The sequence below is a fragment of the Chelmon rostratus genome, chromosome 12 (assembly GCF_017976325.1).
Source record: "Chelmon rostratus isolate fCheRos1 chromosome 12, fCheRos1.pri, whole genome shotgun sequence".
NCBI classification, from domain to species: Eukaryota; Metazoa; Chordata; class Actinopteri; order Chaetodontiformes; family Chaetodontidae; genus Chelmon; species Chelmon rostratus.
In genome coordinates this window covers 27,186,629-27,204,956 of record NC_055669.1, presented here as the reverse complement: position 1 = coordinate 27,204,956, position 18,328 = coordinate 27,186,629, and the positions used below count along the sequence as shown (strand labels likewise).

General features: G+C 47.4%; 1 protein-coding gene across 1 annotated transcript in view; it reads left to right on the top strand.

Annotated features, from left to right (window-relative positions):
- The window catches only part of pex5lb (peroxisomal biogenesis factor 5-like b), a 32,052-nt gene extending 14,308 nt beyond the window's left edge, over window positions 1–17,744 (top strand). The window contains exons 3-14 of the mRNA XM_041948801.1: window positions 1,279–1,393; window positions 2,535–2,795; window positions 4,372–4,489; window positions 4,994–5,081; window positions 5,613–5,711; window positions 10,631–10,750; window positions 14,454–14,597; window positions 15,619–15,689; window positions 16,214–16,420; window positions 16,707–16,872; window positions 17,028–17,185; window positions 17,335–17,744. Coding sequence (XP_041804735.1) covers window positions 1,279–1,393; window positions 2,535–2,795; window positions 4,372–4,489; window positions 4,994–5,081; window positions 5,613–5,711; window positions 10,631–10,750; window positions 14,454–14,597; window positions 15,619–15,689; window positions 16,214–16,420; window positions 16,707–16,872; window positions 17,028–17,185; window positions 17,335–17,533 — 1,746 coding nt within the window. The 3' untranslated portion in view covers window positions 17,534–17,744. The remainder of the gene's footprint in view (window positions 1–1,278; window positions 1,394–2,534; window positions 2,796–4,371; window positions 4,490–4,993; window positions 5,082–5,612; window positions 5,712–10,630; window positions 10,751–14,453; window positions 14,598–15,618; window positions 15,690–16,213; window positions 16,421–16,706; window positions 16,873–17,027; window positions 17,186–17,334) is intronic.
- Window positions 17,745–18,328: the final 584 nt, after the last annotated feature.

The window sequence follows — 18,328 nt, the reverse complement described above, 5'->3', positions numbered from 1 at the left end:
AAGCAGCTCTGAAACATTTAAAGAGAGCCGCTGCTGTGTGCATGAATGGATTTGTATCACTGCTCTCTGAGAAGGTTTCCAGGCTTCCCTCCAAGACAAAATCATTCTTTAAGGTTTAAAAATGCACAAAGAGCTCCAAACCTTCGCTGGATCATAACTGCGACTCATTTGGAACGTTTCATTATATTTGCAGCAGGATCCTGTTAACAGTTATTTGTTCTGCAGTCATCCTTCCCTGATGGACTGTGTTCACCCCGCCCGGAAGTTTTTCTGTTTTATTTTTTCACAACATTGAATCAAAGTAGATTTAAATGAATGAACAGCCAGAAGGTCTCCAGAAGGTCTCCAGAAGTCTCCAGAAGTCTCCAGTGGGACAGAAATAGTATCAGCTCGTATTCATCAAACGCCTCAGAGGAAACCTGTCGAACAGGCCAAACGTTCTGGCTACAGGCCGCGATGCTCTCAGTAACTGAACTGCCTGAGAATCTCCATGTTTTAATTTTCCTTCAGTATCAAAGTAATGAAGTCATCCAAAGCTACACTGCTAACAATCGCTGCTAACATCACTGCTAACATCACTGCTAACAGCTAATCCAATAAGCAGACTGTTAACGGACATAAGAACAAGATAGAGTTCAGTATAGAAGTGCAGTAGAGTGCAGTAAAGACTTGCAGTAGAATACAGTAAAGACTTGCAGTAGAGCGCAGTAAAGAAACGCAGTAGAGTGCAGTAAAGACTTGCAGTAGAATACAGTAAAGAAACGCAGTAGAGTGCAGTAAAGACTTGCAGTAGAATGCAGTAAAGACTTGCAGTAGAATGCAGTAAAGACTTGCAGTAGAGCGCAGTAAAGAAGCATAGTAGAGTGCAGAAAGTACTTGCAGTAGAATGCAGTAAAGACTTGCAATAGAGTGCAGTAAAGAAGCGCAGAGTTCAGTAAAGAAGCACAGTAGAGCATAGTTAAGGAACACAGCAGAGTGCAGTAAAGAAGAACAGTAAAGAAACACAGTAGAATGCAGAAAGAACTTGCAGTAGAGCACAGTACAGGAGCGCAGTAGAGTACAGTAGAGTGCAGTAAAAAGCGCAGTAGAGTGCAGTAAAGGAGCGCAGTAAAGGAACACAGTAGAATGCAGTAGAGCGCAGTAGAGCGCAGTAAAGGAGCGCAGTAGAGCGCAGTAAAAAGCGCAGTAGAGTCCAGGTTTTGTCCTCCATCACACTCTTTGGAGCCGCTCGTCTCTTCCTCCTCTCTGGCCTCTAACTCCTCTGTGTTCGGTCTCCAGCTGGTCCGGGAGCAGCAGGAGAGTCGCCCCCTGCTGAGTCCCTCCATCGACGACTTCCTGTCTGAGAGCCGGAGCGACGCCCCCTCCGCCCGGCCCCTCACCTCCAACACAGCAGGTAAGCTCCCGCTAATCATCGCCTCCTCACCCCCCTCTGTCCCCCCGTCCTCCACAGCTCAGCAGGGATCCTCTGCTGCTCATCAGCACCTCCTCTTCATCCATCCTCCTCTCACTGCTCCACCCTCCATCCTCCAGGTGGTGTAACAGTGGAGGTGATGTTATTGCTGTCCTGGTCGACTGAAGTAATCCAGCTGCTGCACTTTACCTTCTCTGCTCTGCAGAGGCCGCCTCCTCCTTCTCCCTCTACTCCTTCCTCCACCTGTTTCCTCTCCCTGTCCAATGCTCCTTTGTGATTCTCCCAAAGCTCTTTGTTCAGCTACAGCTTCCCCTCTCTCCTCCTCTCTCCTCCCCTCTCCTCCTCTCTCCTCCTCTGACCTCCTCTCTCCTCCTCTCTCCTCCTCTCTCTTCCTCTCTCCTCCTCTCTCCTCCTCTCTCTTCCCCTCTCCTCCCCTCTCCTCCTCTCTCTTCTTCTCTCCTCCTCTCTCCTCCTCTGACCCCCTCTCCTCTTTGTTTCTCTGACCTTCTGTTTCTCTGTTTCTGTCTTCCTGTCTTCCTCTAACTTTGTGTCCTTGCTGTCCTCCTTCCTCCTCTGTGGCCATCTGTCTCCTCCGCCTCGGCAGGTACACCAGCCATTAATTAACACCTCTGACCTGCTTCGTCCTCCTGTCTGCTCCCTCCTCCTCCTCATCACATTCATTATGAGTCTTTTACAGACTCTCTTTCTGTATTTTCATGAAATGCATCCCAGAAACTGAACAGCTGAAATTTCATCTGTTCTTCAAACTGCCGATCAGGCGGCGGCGTCATGTGTCAGAGCTTGATGACATTTAAAGGTCAGTGAACGAGCTCAGTTCAGATCTTAATGCAGGCTGTTTATAAGGGACCTGCAGCGAGGCGGTTCCTTTTAATCCTGAAACATCCAGTTTCCTCTGAAGGTTTCTTCACACTTTGATCTTTACAATCAACATTTAAACATCCCAAATGAAATTGTTTGTTTTGACACGTGTGTACATCTGTAATCAGTAATCAGTTTTTTTAGATTTAGAAATCTGGATTTTTGCGTGAAGTCTTCATTTTACTTTGACTTGTGGTTGACCCGTTGTCGTCAGATGTTAACCCTCCACCTCGTTGTCCTGCAGTTCTGTCCACAGCTCTGGATCTGGTGGACCTCAGTGAGCCGGGGGAGAGCAGCGGGAGCAGTAGTGGTGGTAGTAGTGGCAGCAGCAGTCAGAAGGACCAGAAGAGGAGCCCCCTGAGGAGGATGGGCAGCTCGAGGAGCACGAGGAGCTCGAGGAGCCCTCGGCGCCAGACGAGACATGAGGAGACGGAGCTGATCCAGGTTGAGGTGGAACACCTGCCTGCCAGTCCCAGAACACCTGAGAGGATCTCGCTGGACTCAGGTACTGCAGACTAGACCAACACACAGGATTTGACAACAGATAATAAACAGATTCATTTTTATTACATGTTCAAGACAACTGTTAATGCATCAGGTTAAAAATATGAAGGACCAAGAACAGAGCCCTGAGGAACACCACAAGTAATTATTGACACTCTCACACTTTCTCCTCTGAGTCATAATCAGAAAAAAAAACATTTAAATAAATATAAATGATAAATATTTTAGATCAGGTCTGACTTGCACTTCCTGAGGATCAGTGTTTCTGATGTCCATTAAAAATAAGCGTCCATAAATCTGCTCAGAAAAAAGATGCTTCAGAACCTCCCTGAGAATCTGGCTGTTTTTTTCTACAGTGTCACAGTGATCCAGTGATCGTTTTCTGTACTTCACTGTGTACAAACAAGAGCTGCTAACAGCACATTCAACAAAGCGCTAACGAGACAATTTGACTAAATATAAAGAAATACAGACTAAAAACTGGACTGAAGCTGTAGCTCACAGCTAACTCCCTGACTATATGGAAATCGGGAAGAACTGAGAATGATGCTGGGGGTGCAGTAGATTTTGTTTGTCCAGATTCGGATAAGGAAAAAATGTTGATGTCACTCACTGCAGTGTCTCCATGCAAAAAGCTTCATGTACGATAGTTCTTCATACATTCAACACTCATCACCCTTCTTTCCTCCCACCACCTCTACTGGGTGGAGGAGGTGTCCCAGGACAGACCATGTCTTCTTCACCAGTCTGTCAGTCTCCTTCTGTCAGTGGAGGTGCTGCTGCCCCAGCAGCTGACCCGTGAGTGAAGTCTGCAGAGAAGAGGGTGAAGGGGAAAGGGAGCTCTGTCCAGCCCTGTGAGGTGGTGGTCTGGCCCTGTGAGGTGGTGGTCCGGCCCCGTGGGTTGGTGGTCCGGCCCAGTGAGGTGGTGGTCCGGCCCCGTGGGTTGGTGGTCCGGCCCAGTGAGGTGGTGGTCCGGCCCTGTGGGTTGGTGGTCCGGCCCTGTGGGTTGGTGGTCCGGCCCCGTGGGTTGGTGGTCCGGCCCAGTGAGGTGGTGGTCCGGCCCTGTGGGTTGGTGGTCCAGCCCTGTGTCTTCACTGTTTTCCAGCTGAGAGAATAAGAAACGACAGATATCAGAAACACTGAAGGTCATCATTGTGACGGAAACAGACTGCAGATCAGCTTCACGTCGTTTTTAGCTGCTTGTTGTTGATTTTGTTGAAAGCTTTGAACTCAGTCAGCTGTGAGTAAAAACCAGTGGACGCTGACTTTAATCTGAGCTTTTACTGTGATGAGAACTTAGCTTCCTGTTTCACCTCACCACAGTTTGACTGCGATGGTTTTTAGGACTTCTCTTGTTTGATAGACGTGATCAGATGTAGTCTGCAGATTGATGAACTTGAATTCAGCCTGTGAATATTCTCATTCATCCAGGTCATTGTAACCTAATTAATTAACTGAACGGTTGTGACTGTTCTCGTGTCTGATTCTTTCTTCATGAGCTTCAGGACAGCATCCAGTTTAAATAACAGCAGTGGAAGTCTGATCAGACCTGAAGCATCATGTTGTTGTGTTAACAGTCAGTCTGTCGTCTCCTCTGGACAAATGGGACGAGGTGAACCTGGACGTGGAGGACGGAGGACGCAGGAGATACGAGAAGAGGTGCACCTCCCACCACTCCTCCAGTGAACTGCTGTGGTAAATATTACCATGAAACACTGAGGCTGTCTGTCTGTCTGTCTCTCTGTCTGTCTCTCTGTCTCTGTCTGTCTCTCTGTCTGTCTCTCTGTCTCTGTCTGCTGTCTGTCTGTCTCTCTGTCTGTCTGTCTGTGTGTCTGTCTGTCTTTGTGTCTCTGTCTGTCTGTCTGCTGTCTGTCTGTCTGTCTGTCTGTGTGTCTCTCTCTCTCTGTGTCTGTCTGTCTGTCTGATCTGTCCTCCAGTGTATAATGTGCTCTGAAATAAAAAGTGTTTGGAGTTGCTCTGAGCGTCCTCATTGGACAGAGTGGAGACGTGATGTCATTTAGATATGATGATAAAGGTCCACATGTTTCACTCAGCCGTTTGACCACAGAGGACGGAGGACAGTGGCCCCTCCAGAGCAGATCAGTCATCAGGATGCTGTTGCTGTAATGAACTCTGCTGCCTCTAGAGGTCGCTAACAGAGCTTTAACACTCATGACGGCTTTGTGTTTTGTTCTTCAGGTGTGCAGAGTTTAAAACTGATCCTCTAACGAAGACCTCCTTTGACATCCACAGCTTCGATGATCTCGACTTCATCTCTTCAACACAGGTGAGCTGCCGTCTCACACTGCGGTACTGCTCATATTTATACTGCGGTACTTCATCCTGAAGTACTGCGGAACAGACAGCACATCCAGTGTGCAGTTCAGGGAGCCTGGGAAAATGAGGCTTCCCATGCAGATACTCAGGGTTCAGCCGGCGTGATGTTTGAATAGAGGATCAACCTGATATGTTAAAATGATGCCGGGACTCTGACCTCTGCCACGACCGACACACACAAACAGGCGAGGTGCAACCGGGGGCCCGCCTCGGCCCCGAGCTCAGCAGCTTTTAACGCCCACCGGCAGCTGACGGGGCTGTTAGGCATCACGCTGCAGCTCTGTGCTGATTTCACTGCGTTGTTCATCCAGTCGGTTTCCAGTCGAAAGCATGAAGACAGCGCAGACAGCTCAGTTCCCCTCCTGCTGCAGAGACACTTCCTCACTGATGGGAGTGCTTTAAACTGAAGTGTGTGTGTGTGTGTGTGTGTGTGTGTGTGTGTGTGTGTGTGTGTGTGTGTGTGTGTGTGTGTGTTTTTCAGGACTGTGGGGTGTCCAGACAGCGCAGACGGACTCGTTCCCTATTGGCTAGGAAGGAGTCTCTGGAGGACGAGTTTGTCAGAGCGAAGGCTGCTGTAGAGGTATAAACACACACACACACACACACACACACACACAGAAAATGCCGCTCTGTGTTGTCTGATGTGTTGAATATCAGATGTTGCTGATGTCATCATTCTGCTGCTGATCAGAGATCTGCTCGCTGCTTCCTGTCATCTGAGAACTCTGTGATTCAGCGAACACTCAGACTAATGACGCTGCACTCAGATCAGCCTCCGTCAGGCTGAACCAGCAGACTCAGGATCAGTTTTCATGTGTGATGTCATCAGAGTGTCCTCAGCTGGTCTGCAGGTCTACAGTCTGGACTGTCCTGCTTGATTCAGTCCTCATTCTGTCGGTGGCCATTTCTTCTATTTGTCTTGTCATTGTTGTTCCTGAGGTCTCACCATCATCTACTCACCTCCGCTTTGTGATGTCCAGCAGGTACCTGATCTTCTCTAACACAACATTTCCTGTCCAGCATCTTAAATGACTGATATTATACCCAGAACTCTGACCATGACCAAATGAACACACCAAAAACTGAACGGTCTTAGGACAGAGCCAAAGACCTGCGAGTGATGAAGCTCCTCAGTGCCTCCAACATGGCTGAGTCACAGCTGTGTGTAACAAAGAATTTACTACATTTTCCAACAGTATTCCCTCCAAACACGTGATGAAGCTGCAGACTGTTGTGTTCTGCAGATATGCAGCCGTTCTTCTTCACTGATCTTCATTTCCATGTTGTACATGTGGTGTAGTCTTTCCTCTTCTGTCCATTAGTGCTGATACAGAGCAGATATTACTCTAATTATTCATTTTTGTCCAAGTTTACTTTATGTTTTACTTTTCTTTCATAAAAATCCCTTTAATTGGAAATATCTAAAGAGATCCTGGCTGCTAAGTGTGTATTTTTGTTTCATCTCCTGGAAACTCATGAATTCACCGTCTTTTATTACTGTACACAATCCTGTTATTCCACGTCCAGGCCGTCCATCCAAGTTCATCCTGCAATCTGTATTCAGGCACCAGATTAAACCACATGTTTACTGGAAATCTGGTCATTGGGTTTACCTTTGGGCTGCACGGTGGCTTGGTGGTTAGCAGCGTCGCCTCACAGCTAGAAGATCCCCGGTTCGATCCCGCCTGTGTGGAGTTTGCATGTTCTCCCTGTGCAGCGTGGGTTTTCACCGGGTTCTCCGGCTTCTTCTCACAGTCCAAAAACATGCTGAGGTTAATCGATAACTCTAAATTGTCCGTAGGTGTGGGATAGGCTCCAGCCCCCCCTGTGACCCTGCAAAGGATTCAGCTGTGTATAGATAATGGATGGGGTTTACCTTTGCCTCTTCTCCATCGCCTATGTATGTGTTGGTTTAAGTTTTTCCATTTTGCTTCATAATCCGTGGTGCACCAACAAATGACAGTTAACACTATGAAAAGCCTTTTTGTCTCACTCATCTGCCTAATATGTTCAAAGATGTAGAGGGTTGTCCTTGTGTAGTCTTGGGTTTGACGTTCAGGAATTGTTCGTATCTTTTTGCAATGAGGTGTATATTTTATAGTCTAAGTTAAGTTTTGATATTGGTCTGTTACCTGAGCAGGAATCACTGATATACTCGCTTCCCTCCACGATGGTGGAAGTTCACTGCGTTCAAGTGTGTAATGAGATGATGATTTAAGTAGTGGTGTGAGTTCTTTTACTGCCTGGGGGCTTGTTAGCTTTTCTCTCTCTATTCTTGTGATGAGTGAGGTCAGGAGGTCATTGTCCTTCCTCCCACCTGATGGTAAATCAAGTGTTTCTATAAGTGCTGTCATTTCGGTGTCAGCTGCGGGGGGGCTGGCGATACAACTTCCTAAAATAGTTCATGAAGTTAGTTTCTATCTCTTTAGGTTCGTAACTTTTCTGGTTTGTAGTTATGTCTCGTGTCTTATGGATCGTCCTGTCAGCTTGTTGTTTCTTTGTCTTTGGTCCAACTTCAGGTTTGCTTCAAGAATCTTGTTTTCTTTTCAGTTTCTGTGTCTAATATTTTATCTATTTGATCCTTAATTTCTTTCAGTTTCTTCTTTTCTATCTTATCTGCTTCCTCTTTTTTAATAGCTGCCGTTTTAGCAATAAGTTTTCCTCTTGTGAAAATAACCGGGTTAACTTCTCCGTTGTCACTTTCATTCTGATAAGTTGTAATTTCTTTCCCGATCTCTTCAACAACAGATTTATTATTTGATATTCTCCACAGCTTCCTCTTCCTGTGGTTTCAAGTGGAGTTGAAGTGAAACTGCACAGTGAGCTGAAACATCATCCGTTTCAATGTCACACTCCCCAACTCGATATCGATCCTTTTTATTCATGAATCAGTCCTTGCACAGCTGTTATGGGGGGCTGGACAGTGTGTACAGTCCCTCTTGGAAGGGTGTAGTTCTCTCCAAATGTCCAAATACCTTAAAGGATAACTTTGTTTTTTACAACCTGGACCTTATTTGTAGCATTAAATACGACCGTTTACTCCCCCAGACAACTTTGGTGGCATTTGGAGTCGTTTTGAAGAAATTAGCCCCAGAGGAGCGGCGCGTATATCCGTATAATGCGAGTACTCGGGGCATCCATGCGCAGCCTCTATATAACGCATAATCTGCAGAAACTCGTTCATATTCCAATATTTAGTTCTGATATGCTGGTGCTATTCCCCTCTGAGCCGGCGGTCGGCTAGTTTAGCTGTAGTTTGGCACAGCTATGGTTCGTTGTTGCGTATTCGTAGCCGACCGCCGCAGAGTTAGCCGTGTTGTGGCTGGTTGCTCGCAGCGCCCGGCGTTCGGTAATGACATCATCCACGTCAGAGGTAGTTGCCTAGAGACGCCGGATGTTGATAACATGCCACCGCGGGCTCAGAGGGGAAGATCTGGTGGTTGAAGTTGATTCTAACACGGACAGAATGAGATGATTACAAAAACACCACCTCTATCCTGTCGGTATCATACAACACAGGTAACAGTCAGTCAGGCTGCTGCAGGTCTGCATCCTGGTTCTCAGCCACCTCAAACGTCTCATCTCTGCCGACACTTCAACAAGCAGAAAACATCCATCTGCTTAACCGCTGATGTCACTGCATCTCGCTGTGTAGTCTCCCTGTCGTCAAGGTTACATGTCACCAGTTAACGCCTTCGATCCGTCGTTTGTTAAAACGTGTGCAGACTCTACTGGTCCTCATTTAGTCAGTTCTCAGTCGGTGTTTGGCTTTAAAAGTTGTAAAGAAATCGCTTCCTTCTCATGAGACTGACCAATGTAGTGACAACGAGTGCAAGGATTCAATCCTACAGTAGTCCTAATGTCCTAATCCCACACAGACACAACCCCCTCATGTCTGTGATGTAATCCCTGTTAGTGTGGTTCTATTTGTGACCGTGAGGCTGCCCGATTGACCCCCTCCACCACTGATGAAGGTGAGGATGAGCAGTTAGGTTCAGGGTTTAGTGATGTGATGAAGAACTTGCTGAGCAAAGGTTGTCAGTTGGTCACTAAAGTCTCCATCTTCAGTCCTGCAGATCTTTCAGCTTCCTGTCACATGAAATATCTCTATTTAAAGATGGCAGCCAGGCTGGCTGTTTCCCCTGATTCAATTCTTTATGCTAAGATAAGCTAACCAGCTGCTGTCTGTACCTTATTTCACAAAAATAGAACTTTTTTAAGGTCTGAACTCTTCAGATTCTGATGTTTCCACTAATGAATCAAAAATCATTTATATTTTTCTAAAAATCAAATCAAGCAGGCTGGATCTCTGGTTCAAGCTTGCTCAGACTGGTTCAGACTGGTTCAGACTGGTTCAGGTTGGTTCAGACTGGCTCAGACTGGCTCAGACTGGCTCAGGCTGGTTCAGACTGGCTCAGACTGGTTCAGGTTGGTTCAGACTGGCTCAGACTGGTTCAGACTGGTTCAGACTGGTTCAGGTTGGTTCAGACTGGCTCAGACTGGCTCAGACTGGCTCAGACTGGCTCAGGCTGGTTCAGACTGGCTCAGACTGGTTCAGGTTGGTTCAGACTGGTTCAAGCTGGCTCAGACTGGTTCAGGCTGGTTCAGACTGGTTCAGACTGGCTCAGACTGGTTCAGAGTTCAGGCTCAGACTGGCTCAGACTGGTTCAGGCTGGTTCAGACTGGTTCAGGCTGGCTCAGACTGGCTCAGACTGGTTCAGACTGGTTCAGGCTGGTTCAGGCTGGCTCAGACTGGTTCAGACTGGCGCAGACTGGTTCAGACGGGCTCAGACTGGCTCAGACTGGTTCAGGCTGGTTCAGACTGGTTCAGGCTGGTTCAGACTGGTTCAGGCTGGCTCAGACTGGCTCAGACTGGTTCAGAGTTCAGGCTCAGACAGTGAAGGGAACTAGCAGCTCTGTGATTAAAGTGCAGATTGTCTCTGTCGGATATTTAATTTGAGGCTCTCGAGTCGATGAGTTCGTGTTGTTCTGCTCTTCAATCCCATCATCTCGGCTCAGTGGACCAACCGCAGGGTCCACTCTGATTGATGAGCCGCTGATTAAAAGCTCTTCTTCATCACAGCTGACAGTTTCTGAATTTAGCTGCAGGTGTTTTAATCCAAAGAGACGCAGACGTCCCCTCTGACTGTTTTAAATATGAGAAATACATTTAGATAGGATAGAGTCATTGGTTTTGTATTGTGCTGCTCTCTCTTTATCTTTAGCTCAAAGCTAGCTGTGGCCGTCTGGGAGAGCTGTGGAATATGATAAGAAGCCTGTAGCTATGACTCCCAGGGTGCATTTCACTAACAAATGACCAATCGAACAGCTTCACAAACTGATGACAGTTTGAAGAAACATTCAGCAGTTTAAATCGTTTCACTTTCATTCATTCAGAGAGTTGATGTGACTGTTTACCAGGCAGGTTCTTGGACTGAAGGTCCAGATTGGTCCACCTCTGCTGTCCTTTGCTCTGAAGGAGGGTCTGTTGTGTTTCAGTCGGACACAGAGTTCTGGGACAAGATGCAGGCCGAGTGGGAGGAACTTGCTCGGAGGAACTGGCTGGAGGAGTCCGAAGATCAAGGTCCGATCCCAACCACCGTCTCACCTGCTGAGAAGGTAAGTTTAGATGCTGGTCCCACAAACATTGACCCCTCCACCCTTTGGTCCGTACTTCTGTTCTTCTGAAATGTCCCCAGTCTCAGCCTTACTACTGTTCACTCTGCCTGTTTTACCCAGGATGCTTTTGGAGCCGGTATCCCAGCATGCATTTCACATCAACAAGTGATGCTAGAAGTTTTGAACCAGGTTCAAAGCTGTTATTGTGGCACTAAATTAACTTCTGTAGTTAATGCCTGTTTGAAAACAGACATAACATAACTACAGAACATTTTGAGGATGAGAGTTCTGCACAGGTCCAAACCTGAGACCTGAACCCTGTCTGGTCTTGCCACTTTTAGACCCAAATGGAGTGAAGCTGCCTGGTTCTGCCAAATTTGAGACTCCAACCCGACTCAAAGCAAAGCTAGATGCAGCTTTGGAGAGACCTTCTCACAAATGAAAAAGAACTACCGTATTCTCTGGACTATAAGCCGCTACTTTTTTCACAGGTTTTGAACCATGCGGCTCTTACAAAGGTGCGGCTATTCTGTGGATTTTTCTTCCACCACTAGGGGCACTCTAACCGGAATTAGAATCAAAACTAGGACAAAATAAATGCAAAGAAGAATACGCTACTTCGAGCTACCAACGCGTTCAGAAAGGCTGGACTGCTACGCGAAGAGAGCGGCGCACCTTCAGAGCCAACCTCGCCGGAGGATGACCGTGACACGGAGAGCGAGACTGCTCTGATAGAACTGATGATGCTGCAGCAGCTACGCTAACCTCTTCAGGCTCAGCTGCTCTCACCACATCCAAACCCCACCTGCAGCTGCAGGACTCTGCTCAAAACCAACTCGAAGCCTGGAAACATTCTCACATCGCGTGATGCTTGTTACCATTTCCCTTCCAGTGTTTTTCATCTGTAACTTACAGTTTTCCCAACATGCATCTCTCCCATGTAGAGGCAGAAAGAATTCACTCGACCCCGACGAGAGTCAGTTATTAATAATGCCGGATTATCACTGAGATGGATGTTTGTCATCATTAATCTGTCCTTTTAATCCTCTGACCTGAGATCAGCTCTGCTCTGATCTGAAGCATCGGTAATCCCTCCTCTGCTCAGGTGTTACATCACCACGGTCACGGACGTCCACGCGTCAAACATCTGCTCACACGTCAAACACGCCATGTGTCGGTCGTCTTCTTCACGTCTTTTATTGATGCTCATTTCCTCTGTTTTCAGAGACTTCTGGTCTGTAGATCAGTGGTGGTGAGAGACTGATTAGATCAGTCTGTTTCTGTGAGTTCTGACAGAAGAAGAAGATGTCTGGTAATCAGGTGCACTGTCTCAAACACAGGTCAGCTGATCAGCTCAGCTTTATGTCCATCAGTACACAAACAGAGTCATTCATGTTTGGATCTGACTCGCTGATGAACTCATCCACTCAATCAGAGGGAGATAGGGTTAGGGTTAGAGATATTACAGAAACAGGACTGTCGGTGGGCTCTTCTGATTGCATCAAGCTGCTCAACACTTCCTGCAGATGTTTCACATTAAAAGCCTGCCAATCAGACGATGTCGACAAAGGATGTTGCAGATAATTATTAACATCAGCTTTGTCATCACCTTCATGCAAAGGAAGGACGTGATCTGTGTCCAGGCAGCAGGTATTATTCCAGTATAGACAGACAGATTATAGATATGAAAGGAATATAAATCTATTGTATGGGAGGAAGAGCTCGATGCATTTCAGACAGAAGGGTAGTGCCTATAAGTGGGGGCATGGGTAACTGGAATTAAAATATTTGTATACTATATATATATATATATATGTTAATATATAGTTCCTCTGAGAATTGAATGCAGCAGGCGGCTTGGATCTATTTTACCTGGATTGGCCATGGGTGTGTGGGTGGTGATGAAAACAGTTTCACCAGGCTTAAAACTAAACCTGGGCAGGCCAAGCAAATCAAGATGAGTGCAGTTCGAGCCAAAACTGTGAGCACTCGGCCCCCCTGTCAATGTCAGTTGCAGCCAGGACGATCCACACGTCTACAGGTGTCTGCCTGTCCAGTGTCGTGAGACCAGAGGATGGAGAGTAATCAAATACGTTTGTGGCCAGTCTGCTCTGTCAGGATGCCGTCCATTTAAAAAATGAGAAGCTGCCGGAACAAATTAAAATGGGCAATAAAACCAAATTGTAAATAGCAGCACTGAGACTAAAGCGAGTTTTTAGATAGATTTATATACTATCTAAAAACTGTAGCAGCCTACTGAAGCGTCCAGCTGAGAGTGGGAAGAGGACCAGAGTAAAAATGTCCATATCTGTGAGCATCAGGAGGTTAAAAAGACCCAGAAAGAGCTCAGACTGTTGCTGGGAAGTGTCATTAGTACCAACATGGACAACAACCTTCTCAAAGGTGCTATGTTGAGACAACTGGCTACGAAGTTGTGCCAGAACGTCATTTACCTGGAGGTGCAGCTGGTTGTGTTGTGCCTGAAGTCCGATGTGTGGAGGGTGAAGAGAAAAGGAGAGAGAAGAGCCCCGGTGCTGCAAACTACCACGTTCGACACACATACTGCGGTCTGCCGGTGAGGCAGTCGATGGTCCGTGCAGCCAGCTTGCCCCTCAGCAGTTGGGAAGGCAGGTTGGATTATGTTGAAAGCCCTGGAGAAGTGAAAAAACCTGACCCTCACAGTGCTCCCAGTGATGGAGCAGGTAGATGATAGTGTCCTCCACACCAATGTCTGGTCGGTATGCGAACTGTAGGGGGTCATTATGGTCCTCTCCAAGGTCTTCATCAGGTGGGAAGTTAAGGCTACCGGCCTGAAGTGGTTGGGCTCCCGGGGATGCACAGTCTTTGGAATTGGAATTTGAGATGGTTTTCAGGCCCCCCCAAACCTCTCTGGCGTTGTTCCCCTACAGGCGCTCCTCCAGCTTCCTCCTACAGTTGTCTTTGCCTCTCCTAACCTCCTTCTTCAGCTCCCTCTGCACCCTCTTCGGCTCAGTTTTGTCCCCAGATCTAAAAACCCTCTTCTTCTCATTCAATAGGGCTTTCAGTTCAGAGTTTGTTGGTTGTTGTTGGTTGGCACAGTGTTGTCCACACAGAGGTTTATGTAATCTGTGATGCAGGATGTCAGACCGTCGATGTCCTCCATGTGAGGACTGCACCACACTTCCCAGTCAGTGGTGAATGAGTTTTTGTCACTTCCTGTACAGGCTGAAGGCTGTTCACTGTCTGACTGCAGCTGTTCGTCACTTCCTTCTGCTGCCTGATCCACCTGTTCTCTGGGTTATATGTCATGGTTCATGTGAGCTGTGTTTAGCACCATCACTGATGTGTTCAGCAAACATTTATAATTGATGTTAGTTTACTGTGAAACATTGAATGTGAGGGTTTGCTGCTTTTTCTTGTCTTAATGCTAATAAACTAAATATGTTTGTGTTTTTGACACTTGGTTGGAGAAGCCAAGACATTTAAAGTGATGTCTCTAAATGTAATTTGGGCATTTTGTGGGAATGTATTTATTTTATAAACCAAACAACCAACCAAACTGAAAATAACTTATCTGAAATCACTTTGTTTTGTAGAATATGACTTGATGGAAGTACATAGATGTTAACATGATAACAGAGGCTCTGGGATTGAACCTTGGGGAACTCCTGGCAGTGTGGTCTGACGTCTGTATGTATTAAGAGCTGCTGTTTGTTTCATGCAGGGTTACTACTTCAACACCAACAACCCGTACAGAGACTGGCCCAACGCCTTCGCCGAGGGTCAGGAGAAAGCTCGAGACGGAGACCTGAACACCGCCGTCCTGCTGCTGGAGGCTGCCATCTTACAGGACCCGCAGGACTCTGAGGTGATTCTGAACCTGTGTCTTCCTGCTTCAGCTGCAGGGTTTTCAATCCAAGCAGTCGTCTGCATAATGTTCAGATCAGGCTGCCGTGTGTCCTGGTAAAGACTGAACCATTTTCTGAAGCTTGTTTTGTATTTGTATTCACCAAAACATCCTGAACACAACAGCTTGTCCTGGAAAGGTTGCGACTCTTACAGCCAGGATATTTATGGGAGCTTTTCTTTCATATGTATGCGAACAAATCAACAGGTGTTAAAATCACTTTGGTTTTAATCATACAGAAGCTAAACAGGAAGTGATGTCACAAGTTGGCTGTCTTTAGAGTCGCCAGCTGTGAGAAACCCTCTGGTTTCTGATCTCTGATCTCCTTGATGCTTGTCAGTATAGAAACTCTGGACTCTCCTGAATGATTGAAACAGACTGAATTTTATGTTCTGACCACCAACTTGAATTATTTACACTTCGTATCTGACTAATCAGCTTTTTCCTTTCGTTTTTTACAACCTGGACCTTATTTGTAGCATTAAATACGACCATTTACTCACCCAGACAACTTTGGTGGCATTTGGAGTCGTTTTGAAGAAATTAGCCCCAGAGGAGCGGCGCGTATATCCGTATAATGTGAGTACTCGGAGCATCCATGCGCAGCCAGGTTGTAAAAAACCTGGCTCCTTAAAGTACTCGAGTACCAAGTACCAATACCCATGAGCCCCGGCTGCAATCAGACAGTGAATTGATTTAAACTGCTTAATGTCTGATCAGGTTTCTACAAAGTGCAGCAACGACAGACTGTGAAGCTCTGTGATTGGTTGTTTGTTGGTGAAATGCATGCTGGGAGTCGTAGTCACTTCTCTCCTTCAGGTTTTGTGCCCTCTGGCTTCTTGTAGCTTCGACTTTTTGTTCACATTGTGTTTCCGACACTGAGCGTGAGGAAGATGAAGCGTTGCTGCAGGAGGCTGTTGAACTGTTGAAGCAGCTGTTGTGATGTGAACAGCTGGACCGACTCTTCTTCATGTGTTTTCAGGCCTGGCAGGTTTTAGGGATGACTCAGGCTGAGAACGAGAACGAACAGGCCGCCATCGTGTCGCTTCAGAGGTCAGACTGAACTGCCACTCAGCTCATTCATTCATTCATTCATTCATTCATTCATTCATTCATTGAACTGAGGTGCATTTTAATGACATGTGGGGATCATATTCACATATTTTACTCGTTGAAGTGAATCATTTCACACACGTCTGAATTATCTTAATAAATGACCTCAGTCTGTGGACAGGAAATGGACAACAACACCTGAACAGTACCTGAAATAAAACACTGGAACAATGCCAGCAGATAAAGAAACCAGCAATCACCCTCTGCTAAATTCTCGATAGCTGCCTCTGTTATCTGAACAAACCTAGTATTGAAATGCTTTTCGCTTGGATTAATTGTTAAGTATCATTTGATGAATCTGTTCCTGTCAAAACTGGAACTGATCATCAACAAACAAGAACCAGAGACCACTGTGTTGAGATCTCGTTTCTCTACCTGCATTAATATAAACCTCACCGTGTCAGTCCTGATCCTCCTGATCCTCCAGTCTGAGGTTAGCTGCTAACTAGTATCACCTGCTGCAGGTGTCTGGAGCTCCGCCCCAACAACCTGCCGGCTCTCATGGCACTCGCTGTCAGCTTCACCAACAGCAGCATGCAGCTGGAGGCCTGCGACGCTCTATGCCGCTGGATCTGCCACAATCCTCGATACAAACACCTGGTACTGGACTGCAGGAGCCCGCTACAGGGCTCCCCGGCCACGCCTCGCAGGGGCCCGCACACGGCGGCCAGGTACGACACATACGGCAGATTCCCGGGTCACTAATTCATCCTGTGGGCATCAGTTTGGTCCAAACACTACAGTACCCATGAGTCTCAGCTGCTTTCACCAACCAGAGTGTGACATCACAGCTGTGTCCAATCACAAAGCTTGGTTAAAATCACCCCTAAAGCTCTCTGATTGGATGTTTCTCACAGCAATGATCTCTGGGAGTTGGAGTCAACTTCACTGAACCCTCCTGTTTCCTGTGTGTGTGTGCATGTGTGCGTGCGTGCGTGCGTGCGTGCGTGGGCGCAGGTGTGAGCTACAGGATGTGCTGCTTCTCTTCCAGGATGCGGCTCTGTTGAATGTGGACTGTGTAGATCCAGACCTGCAGACCGGACTGGGAGTCCTCTTCAATCTCAGCTCTGACTTTAACAAGGCTGTAGAGGCTTTTACTGCAGCGCTGTCTGTCAGACCACAGGTAACACACACACACACACACACACACAGGTAACACACACACACACACACACACACACATACACACACACACAGGTAACACAGGTGAAAGGACCTTTCACCTGGCTGTGGTGTAGTGATGTCATGACTGTATGATGATGTCATGACTGTGTTCAGGACTACCTGCTGTGGAACCGTCTGGGTGCGACGTTGGCGAACGGAGACCGCAGCGAGGAGGCGGTGGAGGCGTACACCAGAGCTCTGGAGCTGCAGCCCGGATTCATCCGGTCCAGATACAACCTGGGGATCAGCTGCATCAACCTGGGAGCTCACAGGTAACACAGTCAGCGGTCTCAGCACAAACACCTCCACGGTCAAAACTCACTTAATGCATCTTAAACAAATGAACTGTTTGATTTCCCACCATGCTGACAGTAGATTTTATGTGGTCCTGGTCTGACCTGGTCCTGGTTTGGTCCTGCAGGGAGGCTGTCAGTAACTTCCTGACGGCTCTGAACCAGCAGAGGCGGAGTCAGCGCTGCAGCCACCAGCAGATGTCAGCTAACATCTGGGCCGCCCTGCGAATCGCCATCTCCATGATGGACCGACCCGAGCTCTTCCAGGCCGCCAACGTCAGGGACCTGGACCTGCTGATGAGGGCCTTCGATGTGGGCGATGTCTGACGGCGGACGGGGTGTCCTGGTTGCACTCAAGGTTGTCTGATGGAGTTTAGTTGAGAGGAAATCTGAGTGTTTTCTCCCAGGAACAATGGACCAGAGGGGGAGACGGGTTTGGTTTCAAACCAAAGAGACCACGATGGCTGCAGGAAGGTCCTCTGCAACATAACAGCACAACCCTTTAGCCTCCTGTAAGAACAGTATTTCTACCTGCTGTCCCAGCGCTGGTGACACGGTCACTGAAGCTTCCTTTGTTCAGGTCCTCAAACCATCCTTACATGTTTCCAGCTCACTCTGGAAAGCCACTCCACTTTTAGTGATTGCTTACACACTGGTGGACTTTGGTGGTAGATTGAGGGTGGCGTGGTGACAGAGAACTCCTCGCAGACTGATGGGGCACAGTGATGTTTCCAGGGATGTTGTCCCGTAATGTTTCAGTTTAACACAACTGAATCCAGCTTCATCATTCATGAAGCCATGATACTGTGCAGCTGCTTCAGAGTCCTTTAAAGTCCAGGACTCTGGACCGCCTGGCCAGGTCTCACTCTGCTCTGTCTGAATGTGGTCTGCAGTGTTCAGTCCAGGTCCCTCACAGAGTCTCAGTGCAGGTGTGTTCCTCTCAGGTGGACCTCTGGTCAGTGTCAACGACAGTCTGATCTGAGGTGGTTTGCTGCTGCAGGATGGTGTCGTTCACCAACACTGCACTGACTGCAACCACTTCCTGTTCATGGTGGACAGACGTTCCACCCTCAGGAGGCCACCTGGCAGGTCTGTACAACACGTGAGAACATGATGTCATAG